Source organism: Mirounga leonina, unplaced genomic scaffold, assembly GCF_011800145.1.
Source record: "Mirounga leonina isolate KUSES-001 unplaced genomic scaffold, KU_Mleo_1.0 Mir_101664, whole genome shotgun sequence".
Lineage (NCBI taxonomy): Eukaryota > Metazoa > Chordata > Mammalia > Carnivora > Phocidae > Mirounga > Mirounga leonina.
Window position 1 is genome coordinate 2,053,829 of NW_023270175.1, and position 24,195 is coordinate 2,078,023.

General features: G+C 34.5%; 1 protein-coding gene across 2 annotated transcripts in view; it reads left to right on the top strand.

The window, feature by feature from the left end:
* COL4A5 (collagen type IV alpha 5 chain) overlaps window positions 1–24,195 on the top strand; it is a 224,292-nt gene that overhangs the window by 66,229 nt on the left and 133,868 nt on the right. For both annotated transcript variants that reach the window (XM_035006996.1, XM_035007003.1), the window contains exon 2: window positions 23,177–23,236. In XM_035006996.1, coding sequence (XP_034862887.1) covers window positions 23,177–23,236 — 60 coding nt within the window. The remainder of the gene's footprint in view (window positions 1–23,176; window positions 23,237–24,195) is intronic.

Sequence of the window (24,195 nt, forward strand, 5' to 3'; positions counted from 1 at the left end):
AAGGTAGAGCAATTTGCTTATTTTTATTACTGTTGATATGTATTTTTCTCTTCATTGGGTGTTTTGGCAGGTCAACTGTACCCATGGAGGTATACTGCAAACGTTATATTCAGTGATAACATCATGCTGGTTTTCAGTAACAGCAGTAATGATTTGGCTGCTTAAGTTGAATACCAGTGAAAATGAAGAATTCACACTCTTTGATAGTAATTATCTTGATGATATATTATAAATAACAGATCTGGTATTAGAGTAAATATAAACATAATTTAAAGGAACTAGCCATCCTATTAAGTATGTGTTCAAGAAACTAGACTGAATTAAGTGGATCAATAGCACTTTAGTGAAAAAATAGTTGACTCGCATATACTTAGGTTTATTTATTTTCTGTAAACCATGAAAGTCTCTTTGAAATGGTGATGCCCATTTTTTATGGTTTTCATTACAGATTTCATCTGGCAAGTCTTTAGTAATTTTGTTTTAGAATTGTCACCATGTTTTCTGAGAATGTTAGAGCCTTCAGTAGGAAACTCAGTTTTAATAACTTGGCTAGTTCAAAGAGGTATCATAAACTACAGAGAAGCAAAAAAAAAGCAGGGAGCAACTTCAGATTGCGTTGAAGGTCTGACATCTGTGAAAGAACAGGGGGAAGAAAAGACTGAGTAGGAAGCATGTCAGACTACAGTGCAGTTCTAACAAATTTTAGCCAGGCCAATGGAGAGTCCTTGAGCCAAAGTCACCTGTTAGTGGAGTCCCTTGTCCTATAGGAATGGATCTGTACTAGAATTCCTGCTATGCTCAGTTGCCTGGGAGCAGTCTGGGTGAAGCATGGGCTTGTTCTGAGCATGTTCTTGGACTGTATATTAATCATTACCCCACATTTCCATGTGTTGCACATATCCACTTCATGCAGATTTGGGGGCAGTTTGTCAATGCATGGTGCCTGTGGTCCTGTATTCCTGAGAGGCAACTTAGAAGACAGAAGTTAGTTGGATGAACCATGGTCTCTCCCCACCACACACACGTACGCACACACACACACACGCAGACCACATAATGATGAGTATTATGAAGAAAACTAAGAAATAGAGAATGATGGTTTTGCTTTTTTAGATAGAATTATCAGAGCAGAATTCTCTGAAGAAATAATATTTGAGCTGATAACTGAATGAAAAGAGTGAGTGAGCCAGGCATGTGCATGTGAATTTGGGGCATTCCAGCCAGAGGCAACAGCAAGAGCAAAAGCCCCAAAGCTTGAACATGAACACTCTTTGACATGTTTGAGGCAGAACATGAGGTTAGGCAATAGGACAGTGTAAGAAATAAGGTCAGAAAGGTAGGAGGGGAGTCAGATGTTGTGGTCTATGGAAAGGACTTTAGGGAATCCATGTGATTAAATTCAAATTTCACCTAAGCATATTTTGCCATTTCATATGTGACTATATTATGTTTGCCTTGCTGAAATTAAAGTCACTATGCTATTCCATTTCCCTTATCTAAAAACTATTCTTTTATCCATTTGTCCTATTAACTTTTCTGTAGTTCCTGTAACTCTTTTCTTTTTAACAATACTGAAAATTTTCCAATTTGAGTCATCTAAACATCTTAACTACTTTCCATACATTTAAAATTTTTCCTAACACTGGTTATGAGAAAGTTTGCATTGGCTTAGTGCATAATTTATTTGACCCTGGAAACATGCATATATTCAACAGTTATGATGTTGCCTGCCCTTAAATAGAGTCTCAACTCCTTTCTAGTTTGAAGACCACCTTTCTTGTTGGAGATGAAGAAAACCAAATGTTTCCCAAATACCAGACCAACCACTTCTCTGCTACTTTTGTTTTTCTAAGCATTTTTCCCCATGAGCTTTGGTTCCTTTTAGGTTTTTAGTTTTCTTGTGATTGTTCTTACATGTTTACATCACTCATTTGTGCTTGTCTTCCTTTTGTTTTCCCCTTTATTCATCTTTCACATGTTTTAAAAGTCTGACTTAGTTGGAGTGTTCCCTGTGTTGTACCTCTGGTTTATTCACACATCTCTATTTCCTTTCTCCTTGAGTTCTCATGCTTCTTTGATAGAATTTTACTTTTTAGACTTGCCCATAATCACTCTCCTATTAGAGTCTTTGGTCATGAAATTGCAGTTACAACTTTGAACTTTCAAAAATCAACTTTTTAGTGTACAGGGTGTACCGTTGACTGTACTCAGCTTTCTCTTCCCTTATTATTAACAAGCCCAATCTGACATTACACTTTTTCATCTTTAGGTTCCTTTTACTGCTAAATGTCAATCAATTCAACTCTGCTCCTCAGGCTTAAAGTCCAGAATGCTTTTGTTGGAAATAATCTGATTTCAGCCATCTTCTCAAGGCTATGAGTCTTCCCAATTTTTTAAAACACATTGGTTCTCAGCCCTGGGTGCACATAAGACTTAATTGGTCTGGATTGGGGACAAGGCAGTCAGATTTAGGACTACTGTTGTAATGGAAAAGGAAGCTGTACAGAACTACTTCTGTTATCCAAGTGATGAGAAGATTTATTCTTGTTTATTCATTACCATCTTCTTAATATCTCCTGTTATCATGAGATAGTTTTTTTCTACTCACTCTTCATTATTCTTTTTTTCTTGGTTCTCTATCTTGGCTAAGAATGTTTTGTTCTCTAGAAGAATAACTCTTTGCACTTTATAGCCCAAATATATTTTGTAAGAAACCATCACAATTGTCATTATTTTTGCTTTATAGATCAGCTTTATTCAATAGAAATGGCACAGCACGTCATGTGTATCATTTTAAATTTTCTAGAAGTGACATTAAGAAAGCATAAAAAACAGGTGAAATGAACTTTAGTAACATGTTATTTAACCCACTCTAAAATGTTATCATTTCAACATGCTATATATCATAAATACGTAATTTACTAATGAGATATTTATACTCTTTGGAAGCCAGTGTGTATTTTACATTTATAAAACATCTTAATTTGGACTAGCCACATTTCAAGTGTTCAATAGGCACATGTGGCTAGTGGCTACTGTATTGGACAAAGCAGGTCCAAATAAATAATTGTTCATATTATTTTCCTTTAATGTCTGCTATAGAAAATGCCTTTTGATTGTTCATTTGTCATAATTTCTTCCTAATTAGAATTAATCCTTTATCTTTTTATAGCACTTTATTTACACTTCTGTCATGGTATTTTTATTTCCTATTGTGTTTATTATATTATAATAATTTGCTTTGTGTTTCTCCAACTAATTTGCTGGGTCTCTGAAGGCAGATTCTGTGTACCATATTCATCTTTGTGCCATCTTTCCCCATCCCCAGCAGTTCTCGTTGGTTTTTGAGATAGTAAAGCATGCAATAAATGTTTACGGAATTGAGTTGCATACAACCCATCTGTTGATGTGCCTACATACTGCAGAAGGTTAGTAACTAGGAATGTGGTCAGTATTCCCTCAAGAATAAAGAGATATTACATTTTTAAAAATCTAGCCACAAATCAAGACAGTGTACATTCTGTTTCAATTTTGTCTACTCACATATGTGTAGCTCTTGTTCTACCAGTTGTACCATTTGAATGTCCTTTTATGATTTTCTGGTATGTGGTATTTATTTCATTCTTTTTGTTTCAAATTCAGTGTTGCCTTGAAGTATGTTTGGATGACTAGCCTGGTAGACTTTGATTTTTAAAGTTATTTTTGCTAGTTTATGTATGCTTCTTAAAGCTTTTCACCCAGCACTCTAGTATTCATTCACTAGAAATGGGCTGGTGATAAAACTCAGGTACAATCCCATGTTAACAAACTTGATTAAATAGCACATTGCCAGGTTGTTGCTATTTTTATTAAAATAAAAGCTCATTGATGGACTCTATGTATGTAAGGTATATTGTGGACAGTTTCTGCCTGTAAGGGATTTTTTAATCTTCATTTCCCAGATATGTTTGTTAAATCTTCTCTTTCTCACCTAAGAGTCTGCCTAAGATGAGGCTAAATAAAGGACAGATTTTTGTCATGACAAGAGCATAAAGTAACAATAAATTTTGAGTTGTATATAAATTGAAGCTGCTTTGGAAATAACTGCTCTATTTGAGTGACAAATATTGAAAAAGGACTGCCAGCTTTAATATTAGAGGAAGTTGTAAGTTTTCTAAATATTGACTTCACAGTTACCACACTATTGCATGGAGCTGGAGCTCTTATGATTTTGGAGGGGCTGTGATGGTGATGGTTTACTATTTCCCACCTTTCATAAGGGATCCTTTGTAATCAGTGGCCCATAATCAGGAACATTATTAAGAAAGCATTGTTTTTTTTTCCCCTGTTGCTTATAAGTGAAACAGCCAAAACTGAAGTATTCCTGCTTTTTGTGATTATACTAAAATAGGGTTTTCCTGATTTCTGCCCATGTTGGAAAATACCGTGGAGGTTTTCATGCAGAACACTTGCTTTACTGAAAGTGGTAGCAGGGTTTCCTGGTTTGCTGCCTGTGAAGTAAAGATCACATTAGCTCCTCCTACCATGAATACCAGCTGCTGAGATGATCAGCCAGTAATTCTGTTAGAAATGCACAGGAAATGTTGCTCTACTCAGCGTAAGGGCTAAAAACAACTTTTTCTTCTTATCTTCCTGCCAGCAGGCAACAGGGAGGCCTAGGGCATGTTAGTGCATTTTTGCACTGGCATAGAGCCCTGGAGTTGGACTCACTGAGTCTTAAATGCACTTAGAACACAGATTTTGACTGCTTAAAAAGGAGTCATTCCAGACATATTTATGCTCAGCACAACTCAGAGGTTTTTATTCTTATTATCATGGTACTGTGGTCTTTTTGTTTGTTTCTTTTATCTGTGATGTTAGTAGTTTTCCAAGGCCAAGTTAAAACAAATAACTACAGATAAGTTCAACTTGTGCTAATCTCTTTACATTTATGGAGCTGCTTTACTGCAATCCTAAGAAAGATGTTGAAACTCAGGATATGTCTGTACAGGCCTGGTACAGAATGTAAAGCCACAGTGCTGTTAGTAGCCAGTCTGTAAAAACCTTCTTGCCACAAAATCAAGGTTTATCTTCTCAGTTTTCTTTTCCCAGTGAAGCCGTAGCTGTGGTTAACTCATTTAACCAAAAAGAAATCAGTTTAAATGGTGTTGGAAGTTTTCATAATACCCAGAAATAAATTACAACTTAAAATCCAGTGGTTTTATTGTGCTCCTCATGTTTATCATCCCATCATTTTCTGGACCACTAATTTTTGGTTGGAAGTTTTGGATACTTTTCTTTCGGAGTTAGTAGTGAAAAGAATGGCATTTAGAGGCAAAAGACAAAAATCTGAGTTCAAGTGTTAGCTTACTATGTGGTACTAATTCAAGTCATTTAAACTTTCTAAACCTCAATTTCTACATCTGAAAGCATAAATATACCTGCATATATCACAACTTTATTACTGAGAGGACCAAATATGATATACGTTATGTCATTTATAAATTATAAAGAACTACACAAATGCTATTTGTCATTTTTCTTGTTTTGCAGCCCTTTCACCCCCAAATCTTTAATACATCTATGGCATACATATAATCCCATAGTTGCAGGTTAGATATGATGGTATCACTTAAGAATGTGTGTTTCATTTTACTGATGAAAATGTATATATCACCAGATTTTCTTACCAACGGTTCATATTAAAAATGAATAATAATCATTATGGCAGAAACCATTTATGTATAAAGCCCTATCCATCTCCCTATACCCCCAAAGTAAAATAACTGCCTTCCATTTAAATACAGAAATTAAATGTTTCTTCTGCTGGCTATATTATATCTTTTAAGAAACAATATTAAGTGATTTGTTGGGTTGATCTCATTTTAAGATGATTTTAATCTGTTACTTGCTTGAGTTCCCATTGTTCAATTTTCTTTATAAGGGACTTAAGCAGGTTAAATCTTACTACAAAAGTGTCTTAAATATTAGTATCATGGGCTGCCTTTTGAGTTCATCATCACTAGAGATGTACACTAGGTGAGACTGGATGGCTAGAAATGTTTTAGGTGGATATCATAGATCATGTAGAGCTGAGGGCTGAAAAGCTTATTCTTCTAGGTTGTGATGCTTACTTGTGTTTATTTTCAAATTTAGATAACTGACATGTATATATACTTATTTCCTTCAAATATTCCTTACTCTACTTAAAAACTTTGGGAATTCTTGCTAGAAAAAATCTACTTGAGTAGCATGTGAAAAATACATTTTGTGTTTGTTACCAGTTTTCTAAATATTTTTTTCTCTTTTGAACACTTTATGTTCATCTTAAGTCATTTATCTCATTCTAATAAATACTATTTGCTTACTTCTCTATTTGCTTATTTCTCTAATTCCCCTTTTTAGGTTATAAAATCTTCCAGGGAGATAAGATATTTAATAATCTCCATATATCCCATATTAATTTGTACAGAGCCAGACTCCATAAAAACTTCTCAAATTTAATTTTTGGTTACTGACACCTAAAATTGGGGGAAAATTGCTCCTAATTAGAGTACTTATACTTGGTTTCTTTCTTATCTGCCAACCATAGAAACTACTCTTAACAAATGCCATTCTGAAAAGAAGGGCCATATGCACCCCAATGTTCATAGCAGCAATGTCTGCAATAGCCAAAGTGTGGAACGAGCCGAGATGCCCTTCAACAGATGAATGGATAAAGAAGATGTGGTCCATATATACAATGGAGTATTACTCAGCCATCAGAAAGGATGAATACCCAACTTTTACATCAACATGGATGGGACTGGAGGAGATTATGCTAAGTGAAATAAGTCAAGCAGAGAGTCAATTATCATATGGTTTCACTTATTTGTGGAACATAAGGAATAGCATGGAGGACATTAGGAGAAGGAAGGGAAAAATGAAGGGGGGGAATCGGAGGGGGAAAAGAACCATGAGAGACTATGGACTCTGAGAAACAAACTGAGGGTTCTAGAGGGGAGGGGGATGGGGGGATGGGTTAGCCTGGTGATGGGTATTAAGGAGGGCACATACTGCATGGAGCACTGGGTGTTATACGAAAACAATGGATCGTGGGTCACCACATCAAAAACTAATGATGTATTGTATGGTGACTAACATAACATAATAAAATAAAATTTTTAAAAAATGCCATTCTGATTTAGGATAACTTTGTAATGTAAAAATCCCATTTTCACAAATGCCATTAAAAGCATCTAGTAACCCAGTTATTTAAAAAGCTCTCCATTTCACATATTTTCAAATGGTATCCAAAAGTACTCAGAAATAAATAATTTACCCAAAATAGGCATTGCTTCCTTATCCTAAATGTAAAATCACTAGGGCCAATCTGAGTTAACTTGTTTATGGATTTTTAAGGTTACAGTACTTCTGATAATGACATGTTTGGTAATTTGTCCAGATTAGATACCAGTGTCTGATAACTGATGACTTCAAATCTTTGTGCTCATTTTGAACAATGTTATTTTATAAGCTTAAACTTAACAGTCCAGCATACATCTGCTTGGTAGCTTTTTATTTAGACCTGTCACCTCCTTTCCCCAACCTTCTTCTATCCCCACTGGAAAAAAAAATAGGTTCTTGAAAACTAAATGAGTGTATCTTTATTCTTTAGTTATCTTAAAAACTGTTATATTTTAATCAAGGAAAATCATTAACATTAAATGTTAGTACTGGTGAATAATAACATGTTATAGTCATCATTTTATTGAGTCTCTTCATATTTTAAGTTCTGGGTTTGTACACAGTGGCAGCTGCTGCATTGGTTACAAGGCTTTCAAACTGATGAATGTGTTCATCTGTAATTTGATTTTTTAAGAAATACTTTTATGATAGAAGAAAATGTTTTCATAGAAAATCTGGCAAAATATCTTGGCTTTTGCTCAGATTTGGGAAGTGAACGGGAATCAGTTTAAAGTGTTGGAAAAGTCGAGAAACTTATTCTGGCTTTGGCTCTGGCTCTGTCATCGACTGGCCCTCTATTTCTTGTTTAAAATGAGGGGAATCGGTTAGATAATTTCTAAGACCTCTTTCTACTCTGCTAACATCCTTTTGTTGTTAGCATTTTTTAAGGAAGAAATAGTATGATCTGTTTATGGATTGTGGTAGGATATCAAATAAAGGATGTAACAAAAGAAATGTAAAATTTTTAGCCTTGAACTGTTAAAGGATGGTGAATTCATGCCCTCCAAAACAGAGGTTCTGTGTTAAAAGTTGGCAGGTTAACGAGGACTTCTGTTTTGATATGTTAAATTTAAATTAGTACCTTCCAAGAGTTTATGAGACTCATGAGAGTAGCCGTTGTGTAATAATGTGACATAGTATTATATTGTGTGCATATGGCTTAAAAAGTACAACTCATAGTAAAAAACATGTTGCTTTCCTCATCCATTTTGACTTCCTAGATCAGTTACTTAAAAATTAAAACTTGCAAATAAGTTTTTAAAGGTTTTATTTATTTATTTGACAGAGAGAGCGAGAGAGCACAAGCAGGGGGATCAGGAGAAGGAGAGGGAGAAGCAGGCTCCCCAGTGAGCAGGGAGCCCGATACGGGACTCGATCCCAGGACCCTGGGATCATGACCTGAGCCGAAGGCAGACACTTAACCATCTGAGCCACCCAGGCACCCCATCAAATAAGTTTTTCTTGATCAACACATTATCTGCTTACTTTGTGTTAGGACAGATGAAGTGCTCGTTCTGCTACCATCTTTATCTCGTACCTTCTCTTAGTATGTCATGCTGTTTTCAGTTAAATCAGTAAGCAATGTTTACAGTATTTGGAAATTGTGAATATTATGAATATGTTTCTGATTGTAGAGCCAGATAAAAACTCAATGATTACATTTCTTTTTATTTTTTTGATGTTGATCTTTCCCCCTGAGTCTCTAATTACATTTCATCTGTTCTTAACATGCATTTCTCATACACTTTGTTTTTTTTCAAAAGCTCATCATATTTAGTTCCCTTTTTTTTTCCTGGGGGACTGCACTAGGGACACCATTGTCTCTTTTTAAAAAATGTTTAAAAGAGTTTATTTATTTATTTGAGAGAGAACGAGAGAGAGAGCACAAGCAGAGTGAGGGGCAGAGGCAGAAGCAGGCTCTCTCCTGAGCAGGGAGCCCAATGCAGGGCCCGATCCCGGGACTGCAGGATCATGACCCGAACCGAAGGCAGACACTTAACCGACTGAACCACCCAGGTGCCCCTCTTTTTTAAAATTTTTTTTTGATTCTCTGATGGCATATAAAAATATAATTCACTTTAATATATTAGATTCATACCCAGCAACTTTGCTAAATTTTATTATTTCTAAATTCTTTTTTTTTTTAAAGATTTTATTTATTTATTTGACAGAGGGAGAGACAGCGAGAGAGGGAACACAAGCAGGGGGAGCAGGAGAGGGAGAAGCAGGCTTCCCGCCGAGCAGGGAGCCCGATGCGGGGCTCGATCCCAGGACCCCGGGATCATGACCTGAGCTGAAGGCAGACGCTTAACCATCTGAGCCACCCAGGCGCCCCTATTTCTAAATTCTATGTATATTCTTTTAAATTGCCTTTCTATGCAATCATATCATCTGTGAATGACATTTTTCTTTCTTTTTCCAAGCCTTTTTTTTCCTTTCAACAATGGCTAGGGCCTAGGTTAAATCCAACCCTGTCATATTTTATTGAGAATTTTTGCACTTAAATTCATTGGTAAGATTGACCTCTGATTTTCCATTCGTACTCAGTCCTATTTCAGTTTGGTATCATGGTTATGTTAGTTTTATTCCTCCTCTTCTGTTCTCTGGAAGAGTTTGATTATATTTAGATTATTTGTTCTAACTTAATTGCATTATGATCAGAGATCATGTTCTGCATGAATTCTATCCTTTGAGATTTGCTTGGACTAACTGTAAAGCCCAGTGTACATATGGTCAGTTTTTATAAATATCTAGTATGTGCCTGATCTAAATGTGTGTTCTTCATTTGTTTGGTACACTGTTTTATGTATGTTCACTAGAACAAGTTTGTAATCATGTTTAAATCTTTCTACATCTTTACAGATTATTTTGTCTCCATGTTCTATCAGTAATCAGAGATCTCTTTAAAATTTGCAACTATGATTGTGGATTTGTCTGTTTCTCCTTGTAGATCTGGTACTTTTAACTGTGTGTACTTGAGAATGTTACTAGTGCATACAACTTTAGGTGTTTTTAAAGTGTATTTCTTGGGGCGCCTGGGTAGCTCTCTCAGTTAAGTGTCTGCCTTCGGCTCAGGTCATGATCCCAGAGTCCCGTGATAGAGCCCCATGTTAGGCTCCCTACTCAGCAGGGAATCTTCTCCCTCTCCCTCTGCCCCTCCCCCTGCTCCATTCTCTCTTTCACTCTCTGTCTCAAATAAATAAATAAAACCTTTAAAAAAAGTGTATTTCTTGTGAACCAAACCTTTTATCATTTGGAAGTGACCCTATTTTATCTTTTATAATGCTTTTTGCCTTGAAGTCTATTTTATTTAAAATTAATACAGTGATACCAGTTTTCTTTGTTTATTATGTGTATGATACAACTTTTTTCAGCTTTCATTTCAATCTTTGCATGTAACCTTATGTTTTTGATGTCTCTGGTAAATAACATACATGTTGCAATTTGCCCTTTTTTTTTTTTTGCAGTCTGAGGATACTTGTCTCTTAAACACTTTTATCAATGTAGTTACCCACCTAACATTTTAGTGACAATATTTTAAAAAATTGAAAGAAGGTTTCATGAATACCACTGTATGGTCCCTCTAGATTCAGCACTTGCTAGCATTTTACCCTATTTGCTTTATATTTTTATGTCTTTTGCTCTCCAGTGTCTGTGTGTGGGCAAGTTTAATGATTATGTAAGTATTTGTGTGTGTGTATATACACTTCTTTTTTGCTAAGCCATTTAAAAGTAATTTGCAGATACCATGTATGTTAAATGCCTAAATACCCCCGCATGCATCATGCCTCACCAAAAGAAAAGGACATTATACTATATGTAAACATACCATTATCATGCTTGAAAAAATTAACAATGATTTTATTTTTATTTTCAGATTTATTTATTTGAGAGAAAGAGCGCACGAGTGAGCACAAGTGGGGGGAGGGGCAGAAGGAGAGGGAGAAGCAGGCTCCCCACTGAGCAGGGAGCCCAAAACCGGGCTTGATCCCAGTACCCTGGGATCATGACCTGGGTCGTAAAGGCAGACACTTAACCAACTGAGGCACCCAGGCACCCCAACAATGATTTTAAGGTATAATTTAATATTCAAGTCATATTCAGATGTCCCTAATGGTCCTTAAAAGTCTTTTATAGCTGTTCATATACTATATTTGTTTTGCTTCCTTAAATTTTTAAAAATCTGGAATGTGTTGGAAGAAAATTTACTATCGGTCTCTCATGTCTCTGTATATCTTGAGAGGAGTGGAGCTGGCTCTTTGGTCTGGACTATCTTTTAAAGTGTATTTGTGTAGTGAACAACTTGGAAAATAGAACTAGTATTTCTATTTGGAGGAAAAACCAGGTTTGTTTATTGCCCAGTATAATAAAGATAACATTTCAGAACAAAGGTCAAGCAAGCTTACTGCCCATTATAAAATATGTGGGTTTCCTAAACATTCAGTTTATCTACTTTAACAGTAATGTGTATGTGAAGGCATTACCTTGTCCTCTTCATGTCACCCTGTGGAAACTGTGGATCAGGGAAGCCAAGGATATTGCTGTGAATAATGAATTATTGTCTGGTCAAAACATCTTGTATTTTCTGCCAATATCCATGAAACTATGGCAGGCTAACTTGTTAGCTTCCAACTAGGGAAAAATCTTAGAACCTTGATTGTTCTTGACAGAATGGTCTTCCCACATTTTTTTCATAACACTGATTTTTTAACAGCTTCATTGAGATATAATTTACATACAATTCACCCACTTGAAGTTCACAATTCAATACTTTCTAGAATATTTAGAGTTGTGAAACCATCACCAATATCAGTTTTTGAACATTTTGATCAACCCCCAAAAGAAACCCTTAGCTGTCAATCCCTATGTCCCCCCAGCACCCCAGCCCTAGGCAACCACCAATCTAGTTGCTTTCTCTATAAGTTTGACTATTCTGAACATTTCATGTAAATAGAGTCATTCAACATGTAGTATTTTGTGTCTGGTTTTTAGCACTTAGCATAATGTTTTCAAGGTTCATCCATGGTATAGTGTGAATCAGTACTTCATTGCTCTTTATTGGTGAATAATATTCCATTGCATGTATATACTACATTTTGTTTGTCAGCCCATCAGTTGATGGACATTTGGGTTGTTTTATACTTTTTAGGCTACTCTGGATAATACTATGAACATTCATTTATATGTTTTTGTGTAGATACGTTTCTATTTTGCTTACATATATACCTAGGTATGGAATTGTAGAGTTGCTGGGTCATATGCTTGAGAAATTACCAGATTATTTTCTAAAGCAGTTGTACCATTTTGCATCCCCATCAGCAGTATATGAGGGTTCTAATTGCTTTGGAATCCTTGTTAACACTTAATGTTGTCTATTTTTTATTATAGCTATCCTACTGTGTGGGAAGTTATATCTCATTGTAGTTTTGATCTGCATTTCCCTGATTGCTAATGATCTTGAGCATCTTTTTGTGTGTTTAGTGGACGTTTGTATATCTTTTTTTGAGAAATACCAATTCATATTCCTTTGCCCATTTTTATTTTTATTTTATTTTTTATGGTAAAAGGGTTCCTATATTACTCTCCTGCATTCTCCTCCTGCCAATTTCTCTCAGCTATGTCATTATTTTGCTATTAGAGATTATAACTCTTACATGCTGTTCTATCATGATAATTAATTCTCCTAGGATTTGCCTTCAGAGTTAATCTAAAATTTGATAAAAAATGGATAGCAATATAATTATGTAAGTATCAGTCACACCTAGAACTTCATATTATGATTGGACTCAGAGACAAAAATTTTATAATTATAAGCCACAAAACCTGTGGAGCTCAAAGAGAATCTTGAATTATAGTCAAATGTAGTCTTATAGATTCATTTGATTTGTTTTCAGTTTGGACCATAACTTTCTTTTATAGATTTTTTCTGAAGATATTATCTTTATTTTTCTTGTTACCATTTAAAAAAAAAAAAACCTTCTTCATCATATCACTGATTTTTAACCCAGTTTCTTAATTAACCTCCTCATCGGATATGAGAATATTTCCAAATTTACACATAAAGATATACAAATTCATTTTCCTAAGACCAGCATATGACATTGCCTTGTCTTTCCTACCCTACGGCTAGGATTTTTTTTTTTATCTTTGCCATTCTGTATATACTTAAGAAATGTTTCGAAATTGAATTGATTTAATTACCAATAATTCTAAACATTTTTTTATTTTTTCATTTTTTCTGTTCTCTCTTGTTTATGTAGAAGTTAGAACATTATAATTAACATACAGTGTTGTATCAATTTCAGGTGTACAACATAACGATTCAACAATTCTGTACATTATACAGTGTTCCCCACATTAAGTATAGTCATCATCTGTCACCAAACAATGTTTATACAATATTATTGACTATATTCCCTATACTGTAATTTTCATCTCTGTGACTTATTTTGTAACTGGAAGTTTGTACCTCTTAATCCCCTTTATCTATTTTACCCAGCCCCCAACCCACCTCCCCTCTGGCAGCCACCTGTTTGTTTTCTGTATTTAAGAGTCTGGGATTTTTTTTGGTATCTTTTGTTCTTTGTGCGTTTGTTTTGTTTCTTAAATTCCACATAGGAGTGAAATCATATAGTATTTGTCTTTCTCTGACTTATTTCACTTAGCATTATACTCTCTTAAGTCCATCCATGTCGTTGCAAATGGCAAGATCTCATTCTTTTTTATGGCTGAGTCATGTTCCATTGTGTGTATATAGCACATCTTCTTTTTCCATTCATCTATTGATGGACACTTTGGTTGCTACCTTTGTCCATTTTTAAACTGGGTTGTCAGTAAGTTAATAAGAGTTCTTTATATATTTTAGATACAGGCCCCTTATCATGTACATGATTTACAAATGTTTTTCCACTTTATAGGTTGTCTTTCACTATCCTGATAGTGTTCTTCAAAGCACAATTTTTTTAATTTGATGAAAATTTAAAAAAATAAATTTTTATGAGATTTAAAACATACCTATTTTTTTCTTTTATCATTTGTGCTTTTGATAACATATTTAAAAGCCTTTGACTAACCAAAGGTCAGGAAGATTTACTTACAAGTTTAGAAAATGAGAAGTCTGAATTCTCTAACTTTCTTTTTCAAAGCTGTTTTGACTTTTGAGATACCTTGCAATTTCATATAAATTCTGTATCAATTTTATATATCTTTAGTTATCTTTATTCCTGAGTATTTTATTCTTCTTCACACTATTGTAAATGGATTTTTGCTTAATTTCATGCTAGTGTATAGAAATACAATTGATTTTTTTGTATATTGATATTGTACCTTGTAACCTTGTGAACTTATTTATTAGCTTTAATAGAATTTTCTATATACAAGACTATGTTGTATGTGAGTAGAGATGGCTTTACTTCTTCCTTTTTAATATGAATGGCTCATTTTCTTGTCTAATTACCCTGGTTAGAACCTCTAGGATGATGCTGAAAGGAAGTAACAGACTAGACATCATTGTTTTGTTCCTGATATGTAGGGAAAGGATTCAGTCTTTCACCCCATTAATTATGATGTTAGCCAAAGGTTTTTTGTAGGTGCCTTTTATCAGCCTGAGGAAGTTCCCTGCTATTCCTACCTATATTGGTAGTAATGTCCCCTCTTTCATTCTTGATTTTAATAATTTGAGTCTTTCAATCAAAAAGTCTTTCAGTAAAACTCATTAACTTGAGTGTCTCTTTTTCTTGGTAGCTTGTCAATTTTGTCAGTCTTTTCTAAGAAGCAACTTCTGGTTTCTTTGATTTTCTCTATTTCTCTATTTTCCACTTAACTAATTTCAACTCATATATGTATTATTTTCTTTCTTCCACTTGCTTTAGGTTAGTTTTCTCTCTTCTCTAATATCTAAAGGTTAAAGTTAATTTATTGACTTGACATCTTTTTTAAACATAGGCATTTACTACTATAAATTTCCTCTAAGCAATACTTAAATGCATCCCTTATGTTTTGATATTTTGTGGGTTTAGTTTCATTTTTTCTCAAAGAATTTCTAATATGCCTTGTGATTTCTCCTTTGACCCAAAGGTTAATTAGGAGTAAATTGTTTATTTTCTGCATACTTGTGAATATCCCAAATTTCTTCCTGTTGGTGATTTCTAGTTTCATTTCATTGTTATAGGAAAACATACTTTGTATGATTTTAATCCTTCTTAAGTTTATTAAGATTTACTTTATGGCCTAGCATATGATCTATCCTGTATAATGTTCTATGCAATCTTGAGAAGAAAGTATATTATGCAGTTTTGGGGTAGAGTGTTGAATAAAGGTCTTGTTGATCTTCTGTCTTGCCATTCTACTCATTATCGAAAGTGGGGTATTGAAGTCACCAACTATTATTGTTGAACTATTTCTCACTTCAATTCAGTCATTTTTTGTTTCATGTATTTTGGGGCTCTCTTAGGTACGTCTGTGTTTATACTTGTCATGCCTTCCTGGTGATTTGACTCTGTTATCATTGTAAAACGTCCTTCTTTATGTCTAGTAATACTTCTGTTTGGCATGTATCTTGTCTACTATGAGTATATCTACTCGAGCTTTCTTATGGTTGCTATCTTAGTCAGTTTACACTGCTATCACAAAATACCACACATTTGGTGGTTTATATACAATAGAAATGTATTTCTCACAATTCTGGGGACTGAAATTCTAGTATCAGGCTGCCAGCATGGTCAGGTTCTGGTGGAAGCCCTCTTCCGGCTTGCAGACTGTTGATTTCTTATATTTTCACATGCCAGAAAGAGGGCTAGGTAACTTTTTGGCCTTTTCTCATAGGGACAATAATCCTACTCTGAGAGCCATACCATCATAATCTAATTACCTCCCAAAGACTCCATCTCCAAATACCATAAAATTGGGATAAAGATTTCAGCATATGAATTTGGCAGTAGTAGGGGGAGGTGTTGGGGATGAAAAAACATTTAGTCTCTTGCTTTTGCTGTTTTCATGACTGTATTATTTCCATTCTTTATTTACAAGCTTTTCGTATATTTTAAACTATTATGTTCTCCTACATACATCATTTGATCTTGCTTTTTTATATAGTCTGACAATCTCTGAATTTTGATTGGCTTGTTTAATGCAATCACATTCAGTGTTATTATTGATATAAATAGATTTTTGTCTGCCTTTTTTGTTTTATGTATTCCTCATGCTTTTTTTGTTCTTCTGTTCCTCCTTTACAGTCTCCTTTTTTATTAAGTGAATTTTTTTAGTTAAATATTTTAATTCCTTTAATGATATTCTCCACTGTATTTTTTGAGTTATTTTCTAGTGGTTGCCCTGTGCTCTGGGGGTGAGCTGTGGTTGGGGCAGTTGAGCACAGTACTCTGTCGGCCATGCCTGGGGTAGAGCTTTTGTTTATGAGTTGAGGCCGTGTGGAAAACAAAAGCCTTAGAATTCTCAGCTGTTTTAGGTTGGAATTGAGCTTCTGCAACTTGGAACTGGGCAAGGGGGAGAATGAGAAATGCTGATGACCTGTTGCAGTGAGATGCTCTAGTGCTCAGCTGGGAGCTGGAGGGAGGAGCTCTGGGTTCATGTCTGCTTCCACCTTGTGTGGAGCTTTTGTCAAGCTGGACAGGGAAGGGAGAGAGGAAGGGAGTGGGGCATGGCTAAAATGCCATAGATTCTTGCTGTTCATACTGAGATTTAGTAAATTTTGTTGAATGGTTGTTTCTTCATTTGCTGTAGGTTCTTAGGGCAATATCCAGAGACATAAATTTTGTTGTTTCTAAATGTCACCAGCTATTGTTGTTTTGCTAGGGAGATGATCCGCAGAGGTCCTCAAGCTGTCATTCACAAAACCTCGGCATGGCATTGACTTTTTGAAGAGTCCATGGTAGCTGTCCTTCGTATATACCACATTCCACATTTGTCTGATTATTTCCTTATATCATGTCATTTTACACTTACTTATACTTGACATAATTACTGATATATTTCTTTTATTTTTCCTATCTATTTTAAGATAGCACTTTCTTTCTCTCTTTTGCCTTTTTTTGGGTTTATTGAGTATTGTCCCTCTCTACTCCTTTGGAATTAACACCTCACTTACCTTCTTTTAAGGTTTACCCTAGGAATTAGAATACCTAAGTTGTATACTTAGGTATGTAGAATACCTAAGTTGAGACCTTATCAAAGTCTAAAGTAATCAATACCCATGCCCGTTTTCTACACAATTACAATTACCTTAAGAATACTTTAACTTCACTCATCCTCCCATGACTTACATTGTATTATCACTGTGTTTTTCTTTTAGTTCCGTATTTTTGAACCCCACAGCTCTTTTTATAATTGTGTTTTATAGTTACTGTTTGTTTAAATTCACCCACAAATTTACCACTTTTTTCTCCATTATTTTTGGATTTTAGACCTTCCATTTCATTTTCATTTCCTTTCATATAAAGTCAGAAGATACTCAAAAGGTTTGAATTTCCTTTTGTGTAGCCCTGCTGGGAGCATACTGTCTCAGTTTTTATTTGTCTAAAAATGTCTGTATTTTTGCCTTGTTGTTGAAAGGTATTTTTACTGGGTAAAAAATATAAGTTGACAGTTTTCTCTCAGTATATTAAAAATGTCATTCTAGTCTGGCTTCCATTGTACCTCTGAGAACTAATCTGTAATTGCCACTCCTTTGAAGGCAATCTCTCTTGTCTTTCTTGATACTTTTAAAGTCTTGTCTTTGGTTTTATGTTTTGAGGTTATACTATTTTGTGTCTAGCTTGGGGTTTGATTTTACTTCCATTGGATCTGTTAGACTTCTTCAATTACAGATATCTTTATTTCTTGAAAACTCTTTGCCATTGTCTCTAACTCTTGTCCCTGCCCCATTGCCTCTTTCACATCTTCCTCTGTAAACCTAATTACCTGTATGCTATACACTTGCTCACTTTTTCTTCCATACTTCTTAACTATTATTTCACATTTTCCATGTTTTATCTCTGTAATATATTATAGACAATTTCTGTTAACTTTGTCTTGTTTTAAACTTTACTGTCTCTTTAGCTATATATAGTCTGCTGTAAAGCTCATCCACTGAGTTTTAAATTTCACAATTTTTTTTTTTTTAAAGATTTTATTTGACAGAGAGAGACACAGCAAGAGAGGGAACACAAGCACGGGGAGCAGCAGAGGGAGAGGGAGAAGCAGGCTTCCCGCTGAGCAGGGAGCCCGATGCGGGGCTCGATTCCAGGACCCTGGGATCACGACCTGAGCCGAAGGCAGACGCTTAATGACTGAGCCACCCAGGCGCCCCTAAATTTCAATTTTTACTTCCAAAATTTTTATTTTATTTCAATTCAGCCATGTTACCTTTTCTTTTTTTTTCTTTTACAATTTCTTGGTTCATTTATTATTTTCAAGTTTTGAAAATATCTTTCATAATTGCAAAAATAGTTATATATTTTATGTCTAGTAATTCTAATATCTGAAATTTTTGCCAAGCAGTTTCAGCTGTCAGATGTTTCTCCTGGTTTTTGCTTATGATATTTTGCTTCCTTGTATGCGTAGTGATTTTTGAGTAGGATATCTTATTTTCCTTTCCAAAAAATTTTTTTAGAATTCTTTGAAGTTCACTCTGAAGGTATATTCTTCTACATAGGCTTTGTGTGTATTTCTGCCTAGCCTCTGGGAGGTCAAAGCAATTTGAGCCTACTCTAAGCAAATTTGCTGTTGGAGGTTACTGGGCCACCCAGCTAAATGCTAATTTAGATTGTAAATCTGTATGTAGGCCAGTTTATGGTTATACTTTCTCAGAGATGTTTTCCCCTGTACTTTTCTGCTGAGTGCCAAAATATCTTTCTTAAAAGTTCCTGGGGGTGCGATCATGGGGTACTTTTTTATGTATGAAATACCTTTAACCTGAAAAAGTTGTGAAACAAGAATCTCAAATTCTCCCAAGTTTGGTAAATGCCCTCAGGGCAAAAGTAGTTTCATTGGTCAGTTTACTGGGTTTTTTTTCCTCTAGATTTTTGCCTGATAAATCCTATTGTGCTTTTCTTTGATGCTTTAAGATATTTTTACATTTTAAAAACAGTTTTAGTTTTTTTTTTAAGCAGTCATATCGTCAGGATACTTAATTAGCCACGTATTGGAATATTTCTTATTTTTCTGTGCCATTATTTTGTAGTGTATATATCTTGAATCACTGAATCAGAATTAACTAGAGATGTTTATTAAAATTTAAGAATCTGGTAGCCAATTTCAAGCTTACAGAAATAGCATCTCTAAGATGGGGTCCTAGTACCTGAATTTTTGTGAGGTTCTTTAAGTGATCCTAATGCATGTTGAAGTTTGCTTTTATTCGTACTTTTAATCCTCATATCTGTTTTTTTTAATTGTATGAGCCTGAGATCTAAATTTGTTTTCTATACTTGTCCTAGCACCATATGTTGAACAATCCATTATTTTCACATTTATTTGATATGCCAACTTTTATCATATAGTAAATGTGTGCGTGTGTGTGTGTGTTTCTGGCCTATTATGGCTCATCCAGCTGCCCATTCTTTGAACGAGACCATACTGTTTTAATTATTGTAGTTTCATGATGTGTTTTACTATGTGATAATAATAAATCTTCTATGCTTTTTAGTATTTTCTCCTTAAAACATTTAAAACATTCCTACAGTTGCATCATTTTCTTGCTTTAACAGTGTTCAATGACTTTGCAGAATTAAGTAGTTTTTCCAGTTTTTAAAAGAACTTTCTTTTTTTTGCCTTATTTCCTACTATACCTTTTTCATATGGACTTAAGAAGTCCTTAGACTGAGGTACTTAATGTTTATTTTACCTGGCTCTTTGCCCACAAAAATTTTGTGTTTTAATCTTCGTACTTGCCATGGCCATTTTTCCTCTAGAAATCTTTCTGCCCATCCTTCAAAATTGAAGTCAAGTTATTTACCTTCTTTCTCTATAGAGCTGTTATCACCACTCCCAGGCTCAAGGGAATTCCCTTTCTTAATTTTGACAGCAATTATTGACTATACCACTCATTTTTACTTGGTAAATCCTACTGAATCACAGACTGTAAAAGCTGGAAACTTCCTAAAGAGATTATAGTGTCCATCTTTGTCATTTTACCAAAGAGAAAAAACTGAGTCCTAGGGCATGGGAATGACTTGTTTATGGTCTCCTAATGATTCAATTGTTGAGGTAAACTCAGAATATATTTCTTATATTTTAGAGCTCATTCTATTACCATTGTCTCCTACATCATTATTCCATTGTATTTAAATTTTATTTTTATTTATTTAGGCATAGATTTTTTTTTTTTTAACTAGATTGGAAGTTTCTTTAAGGCAGCACTCATGTCTACACGTTTTTTGGTATGACTCATAGCCCTAATATTGTGCTTTGTACTTATTGGGCACCTAATTAATATTAATGGCTGTTGGTAAAAAACAAGCTGCTCCATTAACCAAATGTCAAATTGGGGCTAGTTCCTTGTGGGCATCACTGTTATAACTGTATGGAAAGTGGCATCTAGTGGTCAGTGTGTGTATTACAATGCCTTTAAACACTCCCCTCCCCCCAGGACCAATGTCATTATCATGTAGGTGGAATAAATAGAATATAAATTAAATTTTTAAATTGAATTCAAAAAAATATCAAATGTCTTAAGTAGCGACCTCTCTAAAGTATAGCTACATGTTAAGTAATAAAGAAGTACAAAAAGATGAAATTAATTAATTTTAAAGAAAAATACTGTATAAAATTACTTCCAAAATAACATGCACACATATTTAAAGTTATATTGCTTGTTTACAAATTATATTAGCATTTGGAGGATTTTGTTGGATACTGAGAAGCCAGAAATACAATAGTAAAGAAAATTCACATAGTATCTTCTCCATATTAACAAAATCCTCTCTGTCTTTGCATTATTCTCAGGAACTTAATTTATATTTTAAAAAGAAAAATTTCTTAGTTAAAGATGAAAATGAAAAGTTACACCATCTTTTACTTGTAACACCAGAAAACGATGCTCGTATGTTTACATTTAAAGTGTAGACATACATTCCAAAGTCAAATGTTATTTTTAGATGTACAGCCATTTTGGATTACCATTATCCTTTACTCCTCCATTAATGCATGTAACTGATTATTGATAATATGCACAATCTAATTCAGTGAATATGACCATTGGCAGTTTTTATCTTGTGATTCAGTAGCTTCTAAAATTTGTAAATTGGTACTTTGAAATCTAGAATTCATGTTTGCCCAAAACAATATTATGTATCTTAAATTAACCTCTGTTCCTGACACACTGTAATGTAATTTTTCCGTATGGAATTATCCTTTCTATTAGAGAGCAATATGTACTGTCTTTGCATCTTCCATCTGCACCTAACATAACATAGTGGTTGGCACATAACAGGTGATCAGTAAGTATTTGTTGAGTTAGTTTTATATGTTGGAAGGAGCTGTGTCTTATTCGTCTGTAGTGCCTAACAAGTTTTCTGGCCTCTAATCATGCCCAATTCATGTTTGATGAGTAAGTCTGTGTAAGTCCATTTAACTTGTAGTTGATGTATAATACTAAAACCAGTGTATAACCTAATCCCATATGTATGACAAATAACAGCTGCATAACAGACTTTAGATTAGAGATGTCAGAAGCATTTTTTACTGGAACAACATCTTGCAATATGAGTAAGAGATTAACTTCCAACATCAAGCCATTGTTGTTTGCTTCCATCAGGAAAAGGAGTTTGAACATGTGGCTGACTTCTAGTTGCAGCTGAATGGGTTAGGAGTTATGAGTAGAAGGATGAGGTCAGTAGTTTGATAAGGAATTGGGAAAGTATTCTGGTAGTAGTTGGAGCAAAGGAACACATGGAACGTTGGGAAGGAGGCTAAGGTACTTTTTAAGTCACAGTCTTCCGAGGCCGAGCATTGATACACATTACTTGGTATTTACATTACATAAAAATTTCTCTTATTTAATGAGAAGCATACTACCATATTTTATATAAATGGTGAGTTATCTACATGTGTTAAACTAATTACAGTTTGTTTTTCTAAGCAGTTCAGCTTTATGCCAGAGTATAGGGTAGATCTGGATGTCAGAAGTCATCTACTGTCTTTTTCTCTTATAGGTTCTTATTTTATTTTATTATTTTATTTCATTTTTTAAAGATTACTATTTTTTAAAGTAATCTCTGCACCCAATATGGGGCTCAAACTCACAACCCCAAGATCAAGAGTCGCTCCACTGACTGAGCCAGCTAGGTGCCCCTCTTATGGGTTCTTATTTTAGAGGAGGATATTTTTCTGTCTTCAAGACCTCAATTCTTAATATGAGTTAATGAACTTATTAGTAGTGGCTCTTTAGAACATCTAGGCTGTGGGAACATTTGTGGTAAAACTGTTGGAATCATTATAGACTGAGCTACTAGTAATGAGAGAGTGGAAGCAAATTTTAAAAAGTTGGTAAAAGATAGCATTATGTATTTTATGCTCCGTGATTGCTCACGAATGCCAAGATACAAGCAACTTCAACCAGCAGACATCTTTGGCTAGTTGCCAAGGTCATTGCTAATATAGATTGAAAGGTCATTTCTTGCATGTGATGTTAGTACAAAAAGGAGTTCCTAAGAGCTCGGACAAGTGGCAAATCATACTACAGGGAAGTTGTTTGAATTCTTTTAAGTTTTTAATATCTTTTAAAAAAGATATTTTTCACTTTAAAATTATAAAAGTTACATCTGCTCATTGTGAAAAAATCAAATGGAAGTGTGTACCATAAAAGGTGCAAGCTTCGCCAGAGGTAACCATTGTTCGCAATTTGGTATGTATTCTTTCAGATATTTTTTTGCTATTTGGGTAATAAGTTTGGATTGTTGAATTTAGTTGAGGGGTAAGTCAGAGACTGGTTTTCAGGTTCATATTTAATCACTTTCCTCCCTTTTTTTCTTCCTTACAGGCTTGCTATGGGTGTTCTCCAGGATCAAAATGTGACTGTAGTGGTGTAAAAGGAGAAAAGGTAAGATTTGAAATGAGCCTTTGAAAACTTAGTAAAACCAGTAAAATAATGTTTTAATATGTTTTTTTTTTTAAAAAAAAAATAGGGCTTCTACTGCACATCTAAATAAATAAAATGAATTCTACCATACTGCTTATTTTAGATTGCTGTAAGGATTAGACTATATCTCAGGGATTAGCAAACATTTTCTGTAAAAGACCATAGAATAAATAATTTAGGCTTTGTGGGCCACATAAGGTTTGTCTCACACATTTTTCTCTCATTTTTAAAATAGCCCTCTAAGAGTGTAAAAAATTTCTTAGCTCTTGGACTATACAAAACAGACTTATTACTGCATTTGGTCTGAGAGTTGTAGTCTGCCAACCTGTGATCAATCTGGTTGAACTCACTGACTTAAGAGGCAAAAGAGGGAAAGACACTTAAGAAGGAACCTAACATCAGGCTACTAATCTGTGTTGGGTATCATGCTAGGCAATTTCATATATTTTTATCTAGTCCGTGTAAGTTAATGATTGGTGAATCTCTATTTTTATCTCACTTTTCCCATAGCAGCACCCCTTTTGTATACATGTGATAATTACACAGTAAGTATTGGTGAGGATTAAATAGCATAAACCTAGCCCCTCTGAGTCAGTGACTGACAGTGAGATTAGAAGATTAAAAAAGGATAATGAATTGTGGCCTAAAGAGAATTATGCTAGGAGAAAAGGGATAACGAATTGTGGCCTAAAGAGAATTATGCTAGGAGAAAGGGGTTCATACTCTAGTCTCCACTGTATGGGGCTCAAATATTTTTTAATGAATCAGTGCATTTTACTAATTATATACAAAAAAGTTTAGAATAGTATCTCAGGAGCATATTCCATTTAGGGATATAGAAGGTCTACTAGCACATTAAAGATGTTTAAAAGTCCTGGAGTAAAGAAACCTGCTTGTTTTGCAATGCTGTATTTCCAAGC